Here is a 16,985-nt window from a genome sequence, read left to right on the forward strand (position 1 = left end):
CACAGTGAGTGACGCACACACACAGCGCAGAGAGAGGAGACGGTGTCTTCCTATTCTCAATTTCCATTAACATGTCCTGTCTCTTAATTTACATTTTGCTTCACTTTACCGGATAATTGAAGTGATGGAGACTTAACGGTGTCTTCAGTGTTCCAGAGTGATTTCACTATAATAGAAATATTCATGAAGGAGGATTATTTTTCCCTGCACAATATTTGTAAGCGACTACACATTTCCCCTCTTACAAAAATCCCCCAGGAGCGCCAGTCACAAAGATGTATTTAAGCATTCAGTCTGTAAGGTAAAGGGGGGCTCGAGGAGCTTTCTAGCTTGCACACGACTAATTTAGCTCTGTCTATTGGGGGGATTTAAATAGCTGTTTGTCTGAGCACGTCTTCTCTACCCTACGTCCTCGACACTACAGTGGACAGACTGATGTGCCCCGTATTTACCCATCATACCCCCCCCCCCCCCCCCCCCCCCGGTCCCACGTACAACAATGAAATACCTCATTTAATTAGTTTCTATTCCTATCACTTTACCGTCAAAATGACAACCTGATGTTCTGTATCTCTCGTATTCTCGGCTGGCTTGTTTTTTCTTATGCTAATCTGACAGAGACAACTGTAATCGCTCTTGTCAGATTTTACAATCACTGTTTGGGGGATGAAGGTCAAAAACAAGCCGTGTAACTTATTTTCTGCTTATGCTCACTTCATCACCTGCATGTCTTTAACCGCCCGCCTTCCACCGACCTTTTTATTTTACATGCCAGCCCACACAAATGAAGAGTTCTATTTGCCCCTTAAAATGTGACTGAACTTGAATTACACCCACTGGAGGAAGTGTGTGTGTGGGTGTGTGTGGGGGGGGGGGGGGGGTTGTTTTAACGTCTGTTGGAGCTCATTTGACGCAGTGTGAACCGATGTAAATCTGCCTTCTCTTTGACCTTGGTACAATCTGCGAGAGCGGGAAACAGAACCAGGGAGCACTAATAGGATGTCGGTTTAAGATGAAGTCTAATAAGAAAGGTGAGGATTAAGGCCGGTTGGACGCTCAGGATTTCTTCGATATCACCGAAAGAGCGGAAATATTTTCGAAATTGGTTGATGCGTTTACTGAGTACCAGATACTGTATGGATTGAGTGAGTAGTCATCATAATGGATTGGAGCTGAGCTCTGCCTCTCTGGAGAACAATAGCGGGCTGTCGATTAGGGGGCTAGAGCTCATACCAGGCCGTGGCTGGGGGGCGACAGCTGTGACTCCACCAAGGACCAATTAGAGGATATGTCTCCTCAGCGCGTCCCACACCTGCTGGGGTTTATGTGTCATCACCCCTGCAGGAGACAGAAGGAGACTGAGGGACGGAAGGGCTGGAGGGGAGAGGGCGGGGGGGGGGGTGTTTCAATTGAGTAAACTGGAAGCATGTTGGAAAATACAGTCGTACTGTAAGAGCGCAGGAAAGCCTGTAGACTTGGAGGAGGAGATGTAGGGAGATGAGCTCCTCCAATAGAAGCTGCTGACCCCAATTTTCCAAGGCTTCTCCCTCCGGGGACCTCCCAAGTCTTCCTATTATCCTTCTCTCAATGCTGCTGTTTAAGAGGCCCCTTATGATGGACGATATTTGATGGGCTCTTTTGTGTGTTGTTTGACTGTGATTAACATCGTTGCTCTTCACACTGAAAGTGATGCAACTATTAAATGTACTAAAAATGTAACTATACTTTTTTAAAAGTGGCTTTGGGAATGTACCCAAAATGTAAGGGAATGATAAATACAATACATAGTTATACATTTTTTAGTTATCTCAACACCAATAAGTTAATCAAATGTACTAAAAATTCAATTTATTATATAATTAATTTGTTTGTCTTTCACCGAAGCTGATTGCAGATATAAGGTATCAGATATCTGTTTACTTCTCTATGGTGATAATATTCGTCAATACCTTCTGTATTATGAAGAGAATTCTGGTCACACAGCAGAATTGAGAGGATGGTTGTCTGCTAAGGGATTAGATTTGCTGCATCTGTATCCTGGGATCTGTCGGACCAGTGTTGACACACTCGGGGGCTGATCTACTGCTCCCAGGCAAGCGTGAGCCTGCATAAATAGGTGTTTGCATTCGATGGCAAAGAAATGTTTCCCCCTGCTTTCCTTGCATCCTTAAAGCCTAGTTAATTTCCATATAGACACTGAAGCTAATCCTTCATTATTTTTTTATGAAGATATTATGCTTCTTAATTTGATTTTGAGGTCAATTTAGTTTTTTGTCTTTTATGGTTTTGTCGTCATTATGTTGAATCGTACCTAAATATAAAATATATACATTATTATAACTGTGTCATGAGGACACCCTGTCCTTGTTACAATCAAATTCTGATTCAAAACCAATAACGTGCCTTGCATGCTTACTTTGCAAACACCAATGCAGATATTTTGCAGACAAACACGCCTCCAGAACTAATGATGGCGGTTTGATTCAACTCACATCACACTGCGGATTTGAACAGATGCTTAAATTACATGGTGGACAGCAGATATCTTCCGGCTCTGTTCACTTTGGGGAGGGGGACGCTTTCTAGTGTAAGTCTAAAGTGGCTGGTGATGCTCCACGGTTAAACTACTTTGTTGTCAAACTTGCCCGAGCCAAACTTGTTAGTATTTAGCCCAATTAACTGGAACAAACAATGACTGGTTGTAGTTTTCAGAGATTACTTGGTGCATTCATATCTTGTTTAGAAGGCTTAGTTCCTCCACAGTCAGGTACAGGACGGATACCAGTGTTCTATGGCCTCTGTCCGATGTTTTCATATTATCTGAGATCCCGTTTGCTCTCTGCAATTTGCATCCTCATATAAGATTATTCTACGAGAGTGGAAGGAGGGGATTCTCTCCTCGATTGCATTATGTAAAAGTATGTTCACTAACTAGCATAACTTCATTATGATCTATTAAGCCTTCAGACGGTTTGTTAAGGGACTTTCTCGTGGGTTTGTCTGTAACTCTAGCCAAGCCTCACAAATCTGATGTGTGTGTGTTTGTTCCAACAGCTGGACCCCTGATTGCTTTTCTCCTCGCCATCATGTTATTATATCAGTCGAGCGGAGTGAACCTTGGATTTCTCCGTTCTTAATTGTAGCTGAATTTCTGTCTCATGGTTGATTTACGGGAGTCACAGCTTGCAAACGCTGGCCCGTGTTTAGTGCGACTGGAGTCATCTGTACTGCGCTCCTTCTCGTTCTCCATGAGCCTCCCAGGATGGAGTTAGTCACACTCGCAGGCTTGCCTGGAATGTCTGTAGCACGGTTTCTCTTCTTTCCTTCCCTTAACAGCGCCTATCACCTTGATCCTGTTTCTCCTTCCCCCTTTTTGTCCGCCTGTCACCATTCCCATTTTTATCCTATCTACCCCGGCCTATAGCTTTCACCCCTGCAACCTCCATGGTTTCCTCCCATCATTTAAAGATCCTCCCCCCCTCTCTGTCTCTCCCTCCTTTGACTGTTACCCCCCCTGCCCCCTCCCCTGTGAAAGGAAGAATGCCTAAGAGAAATGCTTTGTTAAGCGCCCAGTTGTCATGGTGAACCTAGCAATGCCTGAGAAATTCCTTGTGGGTGGGGACGAGGGGTAAGGTCCCTTTTGTAAATTGAAGATGGGGGGGAGGGGAGGCACATAAAGTTCTAAAGAGCGACCGTCCCCCTCTCCCTCTTTGCAGTGAAGCATGTTTCCATGGACCTGTAATGCTCTGGGACACACCGACCTGTCCTGCTTTCACTCTCTAAGCACTTTTACAGGACGTGCAGCAAGTCGGCCGACACCTGATTAGAAACTTTTCCCCACGCAGGATGAAGTCGGGTCTTGCATGTGACAGATGTCAGAGGCCCCTTGTTTTGAAGGCCCCCGAGAGTTTAAGCTCTCGGTGATACGATACTGTCGCCTTTAAGTCCTTTGATTGGTGACACAGATGCGCTCAAAGGGTTTCCGATTTCTCTCGGCCCGCTTGTCTCTCGGCAGCAGAACATCCACCTGTCGGCCCCTACGCCCGGTCGCGTTAGAGTCCGGGGGTGAGGAGGGGGAGGATGACATCATCTGTAATGTTAGGAGGGTAAATCGTGTTTGGGATTAGGGTTGGTGCATCGCTGGGGTGAGGCCATGTGTTGCTCGCATATATCTCAGCGTTGTCCCGCATTGTCCTCACTATCCCGGCAAACAATGGGAGCGGCCCTGTCTAGGCCGGCCCCCCTCCTCTCTGTGTCCACTTGTTACGGTCCGTTGCTGCTGTCCTGACTGTTTCACCGGGCCCGCTATTCACCCGTGCAATATCCTATTTACTGTACAGTCTGTTGCATGGCTACTTTTTAAAAGTCTTCCTGCCAGTGAATCACTGAGTGAGCACATGATGATGATGATGATGATGATGAAGAAAAGGAGGCTCCGGTGAAGTGAATCCCAACCGGTGGTTGTTAGACCTCAGGGGGCACATGGGACGTTGTGAAGCAGCTCTGACTCATTTGACAAAAATACATAAATTCTGATTTGATTAGAGAAATAAACTGTGGTGTAACTCCTGAAACACCTGTTGATGCGATTGAGTGCAACATTTGGTAGTTAGTGAAAAGGGTTGCTTCACTGCAAATGCAAACTTGAAAAAAAGGACCCAAACATTGACAGTTACATCTTTAATATATTGACCTCTGTATAAATACAACTGTTATAATAAAAAAAGAATATTCACTTACTAGTCAATAGAACTAGTGCGTTATAATCAAAGTGTCAATCGTACAATCACACACTCACTACTTCCTAAACAGAGGCACAAAACCTTACTATTTAAAAAACTTCTGCTTTAACATGTGGACTATTGTGTACACACATATATATATATATATATATATATATATATATATATATATATATACACACACACACACACACACACACACACACGGTTCTCTTGTTGTGTGACATGTTTTGTTTATTATCTTAAATCTGTACGCTGAGCTGCTGCGTACTTGAGTTCATCTCACGATCCTGTCAGGAAATGTTTAGTCCCCAGTTGTCAACAACAACATAATCAAATAATTCAAGACCTCCGCCGGGGTACAGAAATCACCTCAACATGCTTCTCACGCTGTGAATGTGACAGATCTTTAACAGGCCATTACCTTGATGCTACATTGCATTAATTTAAATTTCACAGTGGCCTGGTTTTCATATGCTGCGGCTCAGCTGTGCTAACTGTCAACACGAGGCTGTTAGCCAGGAGGGAAGAGGAGGGACTGGTGGGGGGGTGAACCATGGCCTGCACCAGTTTGAGATATTTCATCACCGTCTGATTTATATTAAAACTGACAGGAAGCCGTCAGGCTAACGAAACAGATGGTTTCCTCACGGGCTGCGATCGGGCTTCGTTGGTGACACTTGTACTGTTCTCCCAGATGCAGGTGGATCCTTTTTTAGTATTTAAACACTGTTGATTTGTTGTTTTTCCGAAAAAAAAGCCTTTAAACATGAAATTGTCACGAATTTGTCAGTTTTCTTTTTAACCTGAAATATGACTTTGAGACTACTCCTTTTTAAAGTTTCTTAATAAATGAAGCTGTAGTTATTGTGCCGCCGGATGCAGAGTATCCAATATGTATGAAATGACTACTGGTACGTTTGAATAACCGCCTCATGCTTGGTCACATCTCTGCATGCTAATGTCTCTTTACGATTGCGGTGACCGCAATTTCCTTTTCATATGCAAATGTTCTGATTGGAGGAGTTCAGGTCCTTTTTTTCGGGGGGCTCTAAAGCTGCTTCACCATAGTGAAAGAATCCGAGGAATGCCCTCGTCTTGTGGTTTTTGCGATACAGAAGAAAGTGCCATTGGGGTTTGCTGCGGCGAGATGCGCAAATGTGTACGAGCGGCCTCTCGCCGCTTCCCTCCTGCACGCAGGGGTCCAGGGGGGCTCAGGTCGACATTGAGCTACAGCAGCAGTTATTGACTCCACAGACACTGTAATAAATTGGGTGTAGCGGTGTTGCGGTCATCATTGCAGCTAATTTCTAAAGACTAGTCGCTCTGCGGATAAAACGTCTGTTACATATTTTAGTCATTCATTCAAAAAACGCGTCAGACATATTGATGTCTATTTAATCCTTTTTTTTATTGTATGTTTTGCAACATATTCACATACACATTCTTGCCGTAGTGGAAGTGCACGTTGTGATGCTCGGTGTAATTTGTGTGTTGATGTAACATCACAGCAGATCTGCTACGTGGGAGTTCCAGCTGTCTATTCGGTCCTTGAGAGATTTGCGTTTTCTGTTGCATGCGAGCTGTGGGTGTTCAGACGTGTTTGATTTTGTGTCGCTGTTTTCTTCCCAACAATCTAACCAACAACAAGGTTCTCAACCTGGCGGAGGTGAGGAGCTTTTATCCCAAATAAAGCTCATATCCGCTTTGGTTTGCATTCATGTGCTCAGAAGTTTTCCCCCGAGCAATAATGTTTTGGTGATTAGAGAAGCTTTAACACTGTCTCTGCCCTCGGGTATGTTTTGCCCCGCAGGATACTCATTTCTTAACAGCCTCAGCTTCGAAACCCAAACAATATCTATTTTAAATAAGAGTGTCTTATAGTAGGTGGTGTATATTTTAATGAAGCAATGAAATAAAAACTGGTTTCAAGTTGATTCAGCTTCACTTTTATGCTTTGTTCAAAAAGTAATTTCTTAGTTTTTGTGTTAACAAGTTAAAGCCATGTTGAAAGGCTGCAACGAAAATGTGTCCCTTTCCATTTATGTGGTAAATCTAAAGTCTGTGTAGGTGTGATGTCACACGGCGATGAGCGGTTCTTTTGTACAGTGTTGCATCTAACGGGATTTTCTCCTGCCAAGTTACACTAGTGGCCATGAACACCAGTTGACACATAGCGCTGTTATTGTTGCGCATCCGACAAATCAAACTTGGGACAGCTGATTTATTCAGAAACAATACAGACCGAAACTCAATGTCCAGCTCAACATGGAGCGTCTCTTCCTGTTAAACATTAGCATGTTGTTAATGACTCACCCTGAACTCGTGGTATGTGAAGATCCAATGTGATGACCGGTTAAACATTATACATCGTGGCTCTGAGGTTCATAGAGAATATGGGAAAGCTTGGAGGATGTCTTCTATTGAGTGGGGGGCTTTTGCTGGCGGGGGGTTGGGGCGGTGCGGAGAGGGGGGGTCTATTATTATTCCAAAAATCCACAGGAACTGATGTTGGGCTGATTGAGCCTCAGCCTTGATTTGTGATTGTCGTGTGTGCGGCTGCAGGTGGGAGGCCTGGTGGGGTTTGTTGGAGTGTTTTATGCCGAGCGTGGTGGTGGGGGTGGTGGTGGATGAGGTGGGGGGGTGTCAGCGTCGGCCGTTGGAGAGGGGGTGGGAGCGGTGCGGAGGGGGTATCGGAGTAATGAAATGAAAAACCCGCCCCTCCCTCTGCTCGGCCTCCTTTCAGGCAGTGGCTGAGTGTGGTTCACCTTTCAGCACGGGTTAATCCAAGCAGCCCTGCCCCCGGGCCGCGTTTTTAGGGCTTCCCTTTTGATCAGCAGGACTTGAGATGCCGGCTTTTAAATGAAATCGACGGTGTTGAAGAAGGGGGCATCTGATAAGATCTGGAGGGTACAAGACTATTTTAAACAAGGAGCCACAGAGCTTCAATATCATGCCGGCCTTCTGCTCCCTCGGTCTTTAACCCACATCAGCCCTCATTAAGTGTCAGATTTTTCTCCTTCATCTGTACCGGAGTGATAATTGAGGATGAGGATTAAACATGTTGTCCCGCTGGGGGCTTTCTTGTCCACAATCAGATGGAACAACATTTCGAAGCCAATTCACAGGAAAACAAAAATAATCTCCATGGAAATGAATGAACCTCCATGGAAATGGTGTTTCTCTCACAAACATTTCATAAGCGCCTCCTTTCCTTTAAGTTAGTGTGTGTAGAACAGTTGTGGCTCCGATTGGCTGCTGTTATTTTAAACAAGTGTTTCCGGCTCGTCGCATTTCACTGTTCAACTTGGGAGCTGCTGATTTCTGAACAGTCAAAGGCTTCAGAAATAAATGTGATGTATCTGTCAGTCTCTGACAGTAGAAGAGCAGCAGTAATTCCTGTGTGTGGTTGTCTGTCATTCAAGGGCAAAGTGTATAATAGTAATTGAATTAAACTGTCCTGTTGTCGGCCCCACAGGGAGTGTACTCTCAGGTCACGACTCTGTGTTTGTTTGTTTGGTGTGTGTGTGTGTGTGTGTGTGTGTGTTGTCTCTGTGTGACCTTGTGAGCAGAATGCAAACGTGATACTTTTGACAGCAGCTTCAGAGCGAAGTAGCTCGTCTACTGTGGTGCCTTCTGTTAGTAACTCCTGCAGAGACAGATGTTCTTCCACTTATAAAAAGCTCAGTGTTTCAGAATAAGGTACTTTTACCTGTTACATTTGTCAACAACAAAAACTAGCAAATATTTTATTTTCATTCACTTTCCTTACATATGTATTGTCTGCAATTGCCATTATGGTACTAATGGCTTCTTATTATGTTTTTATTATATGCCCCCTTTCAAGTGGCAGCAGTTTCCGTCCCGGCTTCACTCCAATGTCGTTTTCTTTTTAATGCCACGCCAGCCGTTTTCTTTTCATTTCCTCCCTATTTTGTGTATTTATATGTCATCAATATATTAGTCTTTTAAAGTCTGACATGGCAGACACCCCCGCCCCCCCTATTCAACTTGCATTATGAAGGCAAAGAACTCCAGCTCAGTTCTTGCGTCTCAAATTTCTAATCACACACTAAACAATGATCGGCCCGCGGACGCGCTTTGGCCCGACGGCAGCGAGGCCCCAGGAGGAGCGCCGGGCTTTGAAGTAAATTTTTTGCGTTTGAGGCCGAATCCTGTGATTACAATTTCCTGGTCCGCCTTAAACGGCGTATCCAGTTCCCATCATACGCCGGCGCTGGATCGCCCTCATCCAGGGATCCGCTTCACTGGCAGCCCGCACATCAGAAGAGCGCTCTCACGTTACAGGCATGTCATGTATTGCTGTGCAGCCGCAGACAGACCTACTTGAAGATATTGGCCTTTGCCCTCATCCCGACACCCCCAAAAGGCTTATTGCCAGATGGATAGTTGATGGGTTTCAAGATTTCTGCCTCACATCTCCCGCTGCGCCCTTTAACTCTCGCAGTATTTCACGTTAAAGTCTACTTGAAAGATTTCACATGTTTTTGCATATCAGTCAGTAAAAGGTACGGATTTTTTTATAAAAAGGAACAATTCAGTAGATTCCAGCCTGAAGTTTACTCCTACTCATCACTGAGTAGTAGTATGTTGCTGGATAAATGTGTCTATTCTATTCTTTTTAAATGTAGCTTTAATAAGCAGGTTGAGCCCAAACCCTCCTCGTGCTCATTTCTGAATCACAAACTTATTACAGACTTTACAGTTAGCACAGCGGCTCTGCGTTTGGAGCAATAAAAGCTGAGAACTGCAAAGATCCCCAGGCCTGATCCTTCCAACGTGATTTTTAATTCATGATCTCCCTATTGATCTCGGGAAACGGGTCCCCGGCTTTGCGCTCTTTGATCTAGTGAGTACTCTGTGCGTGCTGCACACACTGCAGCGTACTGAACAACCGAGTCAGGCTCAACATAGTTACCTTTTTACCCCGGAGGTTCCCCCCCCCCCCCCTCTCAGCGTGACACGCTTCTTCACACAGAAAAACACAGTATTGGGCGCTCCGGATCACAGAATAACCGGGTTTTGTTGGTTCCTTACGTGGAACCGTTGGACACGTGATGAACGGCCTCTTGGGAGAGACGGTTGAGTGCGATTATTTATCGGCCCTCCACTGTCATGATGATAAATGGTATTTTCATAGCGTCTGCAGTGTGTTTCCCCTCCCCACAATAACTGGAAGGGGCTTTCATTGGCTCAGCGATTAACCTGCGCATCAGGAGGCGGAGCAGCCAGGTTTTGAGGTCTTGTTCTTGTGAGCTGCTGCCCTGTTTAAAGGACCTCTGAGCAAATCACAACATGATATTTAGTATTGGAGAATCGCTTGTTTACATCACAACTCTTAAACTAGGTGTCATGCATTGAATATTCTGCTGGTTGTCGTTTGACTTCTGGTTTTAGTTGACGGACACCTCTGTAATGTTCCAGTGGTTTGTGTCTCTGTGAGGCTCGCAGCAGAGAACTGCAGTGACGCCGTGCAGACGGCTCTCTGGAGGAGGTGCCCTTCAGCCCTCTGAAGGTGAAGCTGCATCTGTCCACTCGGTTGTGGTTCTTCAGCTCGGACTTACAGAAATTGTGGGTCTGCGGATGTCTTCTTGTCTCATTCCAATTGTCTCCTCTCTCTGGCAAGACGAAAAACGAAAATCTCAATACAATTCTAAAAACAGAGCGAGAAGAGCCTGATTAACCGGTGAACTGTCACTGGCAAAGTGTGACGTCTCTGTCGTCAGTAATTTGGTCACGCTGTCCTCCTGATCTTCCTCCACAACATTGACATTTTCTGGGATTCAACTGGGAGACTTGATGGTAACTTTGTGGTCTAATTAGGCCAGTCTCATTGATTAGTTCTCTGTCTCTCTCAGCAGTTTATTATCACCGGTGGCTCAGACCCCTCGTAGGTTTTAATCAGAAATCAATACATACTGGTTTAACGGTCTTTCTAGCAATGACGTCGTCCTAAAGGCTCTCTGCCTTTTGTATAACATTGTGTCAGTGTGGTGTTTGTTGGTCATAATTCTCATAGTGGTTAGAACTGGGTTTCATTAATATTTTAGAGATAAAAGGCTGCCCACCTCCCCTCCTCGGCCCCTCTTGCTGTAAATTTATGTTTTCTGTGTGCAGGCCTCCACTTGGCCTTTGTGTGTCTCTGAGACATTCTCTGTAAATTATAATGAACCCGCTTAGTTTACATGACTCCGTTGGTTGTAAGAGGGTTTCGTGGCTTTGCAAGTAAAATTAACCTGCAGAATGCTTTCTATATGCTGAAGGATTTGACCGTATCGTTTTAAGTCACAGCCCAAACGCTTCCTTGATGTGTGTATTTGATGAAGCTTGATCATGTTTTGACAAATCATCTCACTGATTTAAAAGCAGAAGAACAGAAACTGTTACCGTTGAGTTTTTGGAATCGGTGATCTCCGCATTAAATACAGATTTAGCTTTTTTTCTACTTCATTTAATGACATAAAAACGTCATCAATGACTTTAGTACTCCAGTACTTTCCTCTGTATTTAAAGTATGTGAATCACTCACAAACACAAACACACACACACGCACACAATGATGTACACAGCCTTGGCAGTGCTGCTGCTACACTGTCTGTTTAATCTTTTCCCTGGCGCCACTCTAGCTGAGAGCATTCCTGGCACCCAGAGGCCCGGAGGGGCCGAGCTCTGGGCCGGGAGCAGTGTCACACTTCGGAGCTGGCACCTTGGGTCGTCGTTAACTAAGCGCCCCGCCCCCCTTCTTCCTTCTCTTTGGCCCAAAACGCTCCGCTTACCCCTCCGTTCACGAGCGGAGGATCCTTCCGTGAAGAATGACCTCTTTGAAGGACGGTCTGGCTCCTTTCAGAGGAGATTCTCCTCGCGCTCACTTTCCCAGCGTTGCATCTCCGTCTGGAGCTCCAGACCAAAAATGCCAAATTGGCAGAGGACGTTATTGGGCCGATGTCTGTCCTTATCGTGGCTCTAACCTTTGAGGGCCCCCGGTCCCTGAGAGCGGTGTGTTTTCCGGCTGCTTGTGCTGCAGAGTATCTGATATAAAGGGGAGGGATTAGATCATTGTTGGTTTGTTTCCTCAGGTTACAAAGGATTTCGCTAGTTGGTTTGATGCTGTAAAAGTGTTTTAACAGCCCTGTTTTACTGTAAAGCGTTCAATATTACATTTGCCTCAAGTGAGGCTCAGCGGTTGAAACACTCCTCTCTCTGAAACCTGGAAACATAATAATAAAACTGGTTCACAGACTTGATTTTAAAATAGCCTTTTTTATGTGAGCGTTTCACACTTTGCTGATTAACACTCTTGTATTTCAAGGGTATGAAGATGACTATTTAAAACAAATTGAACATCTACAAATATGACACCAAAGTACTATAATGTTGTAATGCGATCCAAAGTGATTAGTCTATTCAAGGATTAATCAATGAAAATGCATATTACTAGTTGATCAACCATTTGAAACAAAATGGAAACTATTCTCCTTAAATCTCTCAAATGTTATGATTTACTTTTTTTTTTTGTCACGTATGATATTCAACTGAATAAGTTTAGCCTAAACTATGAACTGCTCTGCCTTTCTCGGGGCTCCCTGTCATGTTTTCCCCTCTTCTATGCAAATCTTTCCCCGTGTACTCAGGTGTGTGTGTGTGTGTGTGTGTGTGTAGTGCTGTTTGTATGTGTGTTTACAGTAAAGTGCGACCCAGCTCGTCTCTGTACTTTGATTCATCCCCACTTCCTCTGCTGAGGTATTACTGCTGCGCTGGAAGCGCTTGACTCAAAGCAGAAGGATTAAAGCCGTGTCAAGCGTGCTTTTGTCTCTTTTCCTCTGTGACCCACCCTGAACACACACACCCCCCCCCCCCCCCCCCCCCTCCCTTTCCTCCTCCCCTCCCTTTCCTCACCCCCCTCCCTTGGCGCTCTGTGTTTAAACTTGCCCAGTGCCAAAACAGGGATCTGGTAACTTTGGGCCGTGCTGTTTGTTTGCGCAATTCCTGCAGGTTCTGCTCTCTGGCCTCTATCCAGATAGCCCAAAAAAACAAAGCGTCCCATTGATTATTTTAGTGGGCGAAGCTTGTTTTTGTGACACTTTGGATTTTTAAGCCAGTTTTGTGTTTCCTTTTGAGGCCACAGAAAACTGGGAGCCAGCGGTGACATCGACAAAATGATATCGGTCTCTTTGTGACCTTTAGAGTGAAAAACTAATTATTCACTTACAAATACAAATCTTAAATTAATAGCCAATAAAACACAGTGTCTGGGTTAATTATACTCAACTACGACTACAGTATTATGTGGTCTGGTCTGACCAATATGAAGAATAATGGTTAAGCAAACTTATAACAAAAGATATAACAGCTCACTTCTTGGACCTATTTCCACTTGCACTACTGTTACTCTAATACATGCATAATTACACACAATACACACTACTTCCATACACGTAAGCCGTACAGTTTTGTTCAAATTAGTGTATTTATCATCCATTTAAACTAATGCCACTTTTCTCATAAAGTCCATCAACAAATGATGAGACAAATGAATTAATTCAGGGATCAGTCCGAGAAAAACGGCTAAACAACAGAAATTGAAATTAACCAGGGTTCTTAATCCGGTAATGCTAAGAATCACTCCACAGACCTAAAGAGAGCTCAGTGCAGCGTTTAATATCCGTGATCCAGGTCAACTTGTACATTTGTGGCAGACTTTTTCTGTCCGCTGGAAAAAGACTCCATACGTTTTGTGCTCGTTAGCCACACACAGAACTTCCCTTTGTGCTCTTTGTGATTCGGACGGTCGAGGATCGAGTCTGTTTTCGCTCTAAATTCACTCGTCAGTGATCAGGACTCTTCCTGCGGCCGTCAGTGACTTTCAGCGCAGTTTTGGTTCTGTTGTAAATGAGTAGAAAAACAAGCTTTACACAGTCAATGAAAAAAGAATCATTTATGTTTTAATCATCAACATCTAGATCACCAGGCTGACTTGTTTATCTGATTAAAGGCATATCACGGGAATTAATGTAGCGTACGGTCCAAAGATACTGTATAATAGCAGACAAAGCGCTGCATGTCTTCAGTCTAAATGTATGGAAGATAAAACATCATCAGGATCCAAAGATAAAAGACAAGATCTGCTGGGCTGAAAAAGTGCTGTAACTGTTGAATTTGAGACTTGAGGCTTTCAGGAGGGCATGTATAATGAAGCAGCATCTCGGCTTCCGGACAAAGCAAAGAGGAAGGGAGCTGTGAATACGGGCGTGAAATTGCTGATTAGGAACTTGGAATGTATTGAAAGAAAAGCTCTACTTAGTCCTGGCATACGTCTGTTATCTGTTTTGGCACGAGAGAAAAAAAGCAAAACAAAGAAGCACTTGTCCAAGCCACGAATTTGAGCAAAAAAGTGTTTATACTCATTTAAGTGTCAATTTATGAATAAGGTGTGACTGTGAACTGAACCCGGTGATGGAAGAGCAGCAGCGAGAAACTCCACCTGCATCCATCAGACTTACTGCTGGAGCAGCTGCTACGGGTGTTGGTGCTGCAGTTTATTTTTTCAGAGTCAAGATTATTAGTTAATCTTCTTAATTCAATTAATAATAAATAAATGCATAAAAGCATCCTTCCATTTAAAGATCTGATCTGTTGATATTCTTTATCTTTGTTATTACGAACAGATCCCGAGATTGAAAATACTAAAAACTGGAATGTCCTGAACCCACCCAAGTGTTCAGCAGGAGAATCGATTAAAATGAAGCCAAGATTATTGTTCGTTGTTAATCAGGTGATGTGTAATGAGGAGGTAAACACGGCGGAGAATAATCTTCCTGGCTCAATTTATGCCAGAGCTTCAAATCCATAGAGGGTCAAACAACAGCTATTGAAAGCACATTAATGAACCACATCCGCGTACTTTATAATGAGTATAATGATTACAGGCACTGTAGTTTGTTCTCAGTCTGTCACACGTGCATCATCCTGAGCTAAACAAGTAAAGGTGTGTAATTCATGTCTGAAGAAAGTCTGCCAAAATACAGTAATTATTCTGAGTAAAGCTTGCTAAAAGAAACTAGTACCCGGCTGTTTTATTGGTGTTTATTCTTTAAAGCATGTATTCATCTTGAAGATGATATATTTTTTTAGAGGTTTTGCTAATAAGTATTGAGAGACAGACTGACATGTTGTAATGTTTTCATTTTTTCAGAAATATAGAGCATAAAAAAAATCACAGTGAGAACATATAAAACTGGCTGTACATTTAATTCCAACCAGAATCATCAACTTCTTCTCAACTAAGTCCATTGGTCTGACATCTGCGTTTCCTCTGGTGTTTCACAGATGGCGTCCACTCCGTATCAGCGCAGTGTCTCCTCCAAGTCACCATCATCACCGATGAAATGCTGTCCAACAGCATCACGCTGAGGCTGGCCAACACCTCCCAGGAGCGCTTCCTCTCCCTGCTGCTCGCCCAGTTCCTGGACGGCGTCGCCCGCGTCCTCTCCGCCGCCCCCGAAGACGTCGTCATCTTTAACGTCCAAGACGACACGGACGTCAGCGCCCGCATCCTCAACGTCAGCCTGTCCGTGGCCGTGCCGGCGCCGGGGGAGGGGCCCCAGCGGGCCGGGGGGAGGCCCGGCGGGGCCGTGGAAAGCGGGGGGGAGTTTTTCGGCTCGGAGGAGCTGCAGGAGAGGCTGTACTTGAACCGCAGCCTCCTTGCCAGGATCTCCTCGCAGGAAGTCCTCCCCTTCGACGACAACATCTGCCTTCGGGAGCCGTGCGAGAACTACATGAAGTGCGTGTCCGTGCTGAAGTTCGACAGCCTGGCGCCGTTCGTCGCGTCGGATACCATCCTCTTCAGACCCATCCACCCCATCGCCGGGCTGCGCTGCCGCTGTCCCGCCGGCTTCACGGGGGACTACTGCGAGACGGAGATCGACCTCTGCTACTCCAAACCATGCGGGCCTCACGGAGTGTGTCGCAGCCGAGAGGGAGGCTTCACCTGCGAGTGCCTGGAGGACTACACAGGTGATTACCGATGAGCCCCGGTTACTGTTGCTATGGCTGCCAAACTTTACAATATCCCACAGCACATGATGCACTTTGCAACACTATCATCAATTGATTGACCGTCATTTCAGTCCCTGGGCTCCCACACAGGTAGATAGAGGCATGGTTTTCATTCATAGTGGGAAAACGCTGAACTTTCCGGTTGAAATGACAACTGTGAGAAGCAGATGCTACCGGCTGGCTGGCTAGTTAACTCTAACCTTGTTAGTTGGCTGCAAAATGTTTGTCTCCAGCTGAGTCGTGTGATGGATACGTGAAATAATGCTACAAAAAGCTGAAGTTTACACGTCTTAAGTTGAAAGTTAGTTAATGATCCATGAAGAAGACTACTGCGTCAGAGAGCCTGTGTTTTTGAATCGCAAAATTAAATGTATGAGAAGTGAAAAGTAAATGAAACATTAGACCTTTTTGTTGGCCGTTTTAGCTTTGACTTCATATATATAATGGCATGTTTCCTCCGCCCGACACCTTGTTGAAGTTTTCCCTACGAGGTTTTATGAATCCAGAACCCTCCGTGTCTGGTTTGCAACAGTTTCTGAGCCATAATTGAACCATCAGTGTTTGAGGCGGGGGGGTTGTGCTCCCTTGTGAGTTCCCACTGAATAATTCTCCCGTCTTCAAACGTCCTGCAACTAAGAGGTGAAAGTGCACAATTTCTGCCGAGTTGCGCACACATGAAGCCTTCAAAATGTTAATTTCTTCTCCTTCACAAAGGTCCCATGGGGACATTAAAGTCTACATCTGTCCCCGTCACTCCCCTGTGCAGCTCTTTATTGGACCTGGCCCTTTTAAAAGAAAGAAAGCAGAGTGTCCTGTACGCTCTGCAGACAAAGGCTGAGTGATGAGTTATTGATCAGTTGTCACTGCTGCAGTCGGCCAGAGCGGAAGTAAACCGTTGCTGTATTTCTGTACATTTTAAATCTAGATTTAATTAAAGTAATTGGAGCTGAGTGCGAAATAAATGTAGTTGTTTTTTTGGTCTTTATAGGGTTTATTTACAAGATCAAGTGGAATTATTATAATCTTTTTAATAACAATGAATTAAGTTCTTGTATTCTGAAAATCTTGTTTTGTGCTATTTAGGCTGCCGTTGAATAACCTGTAATACCTACGTAGTTATTCCCACCTACACTCTAAACTCCCCCTGAGCTGTATACAAGTGGACTG

The 16,985-nt window shown here is 44.6% G+C and overlaps 1 protein-coding gene across 2 annotated transcripts in view; it reads left to right on the forward strand.

The window, feature by feature from the left end:
• The window catches only part of celsr2 (cadherin, EGF LAG seven-pass G-type receptor 2), a 49,281-nt gene that overhangs the window by 3,899 nt on the left and 28,397 nt on the right, over positions 1–16,985 (forward strand). For both annotated transcript variants that reach the window (XM_040203514.2, XM_040203515.2), the window contains exon 2: positions 15,090–15,776. In XM_040203514.2, coding sequence (XP_040059448.2) covers positions 15,090–15,776 — 687 coding nt within the window. The remainder of the gene's footprint in view (positions 1–15,089; positions 15,777–16,985) is intronic.

This window comes from Gasterosteus aculeatus, chromosome 17 (genome assembly GCF_964276395.1).
Source record: "Gasterosteus aculeatus chromosome 17, fGasAcu3.hap1.1, whole genome shotgun sequence".
Taxonomy (NCBI): domain Eukaryota; kingdom Metazoa; phylum Chordata; class Actinopteri; order Perciformes; family Gasterosteidae; genus Gasterosteus; species Gasterosteus aculeatus.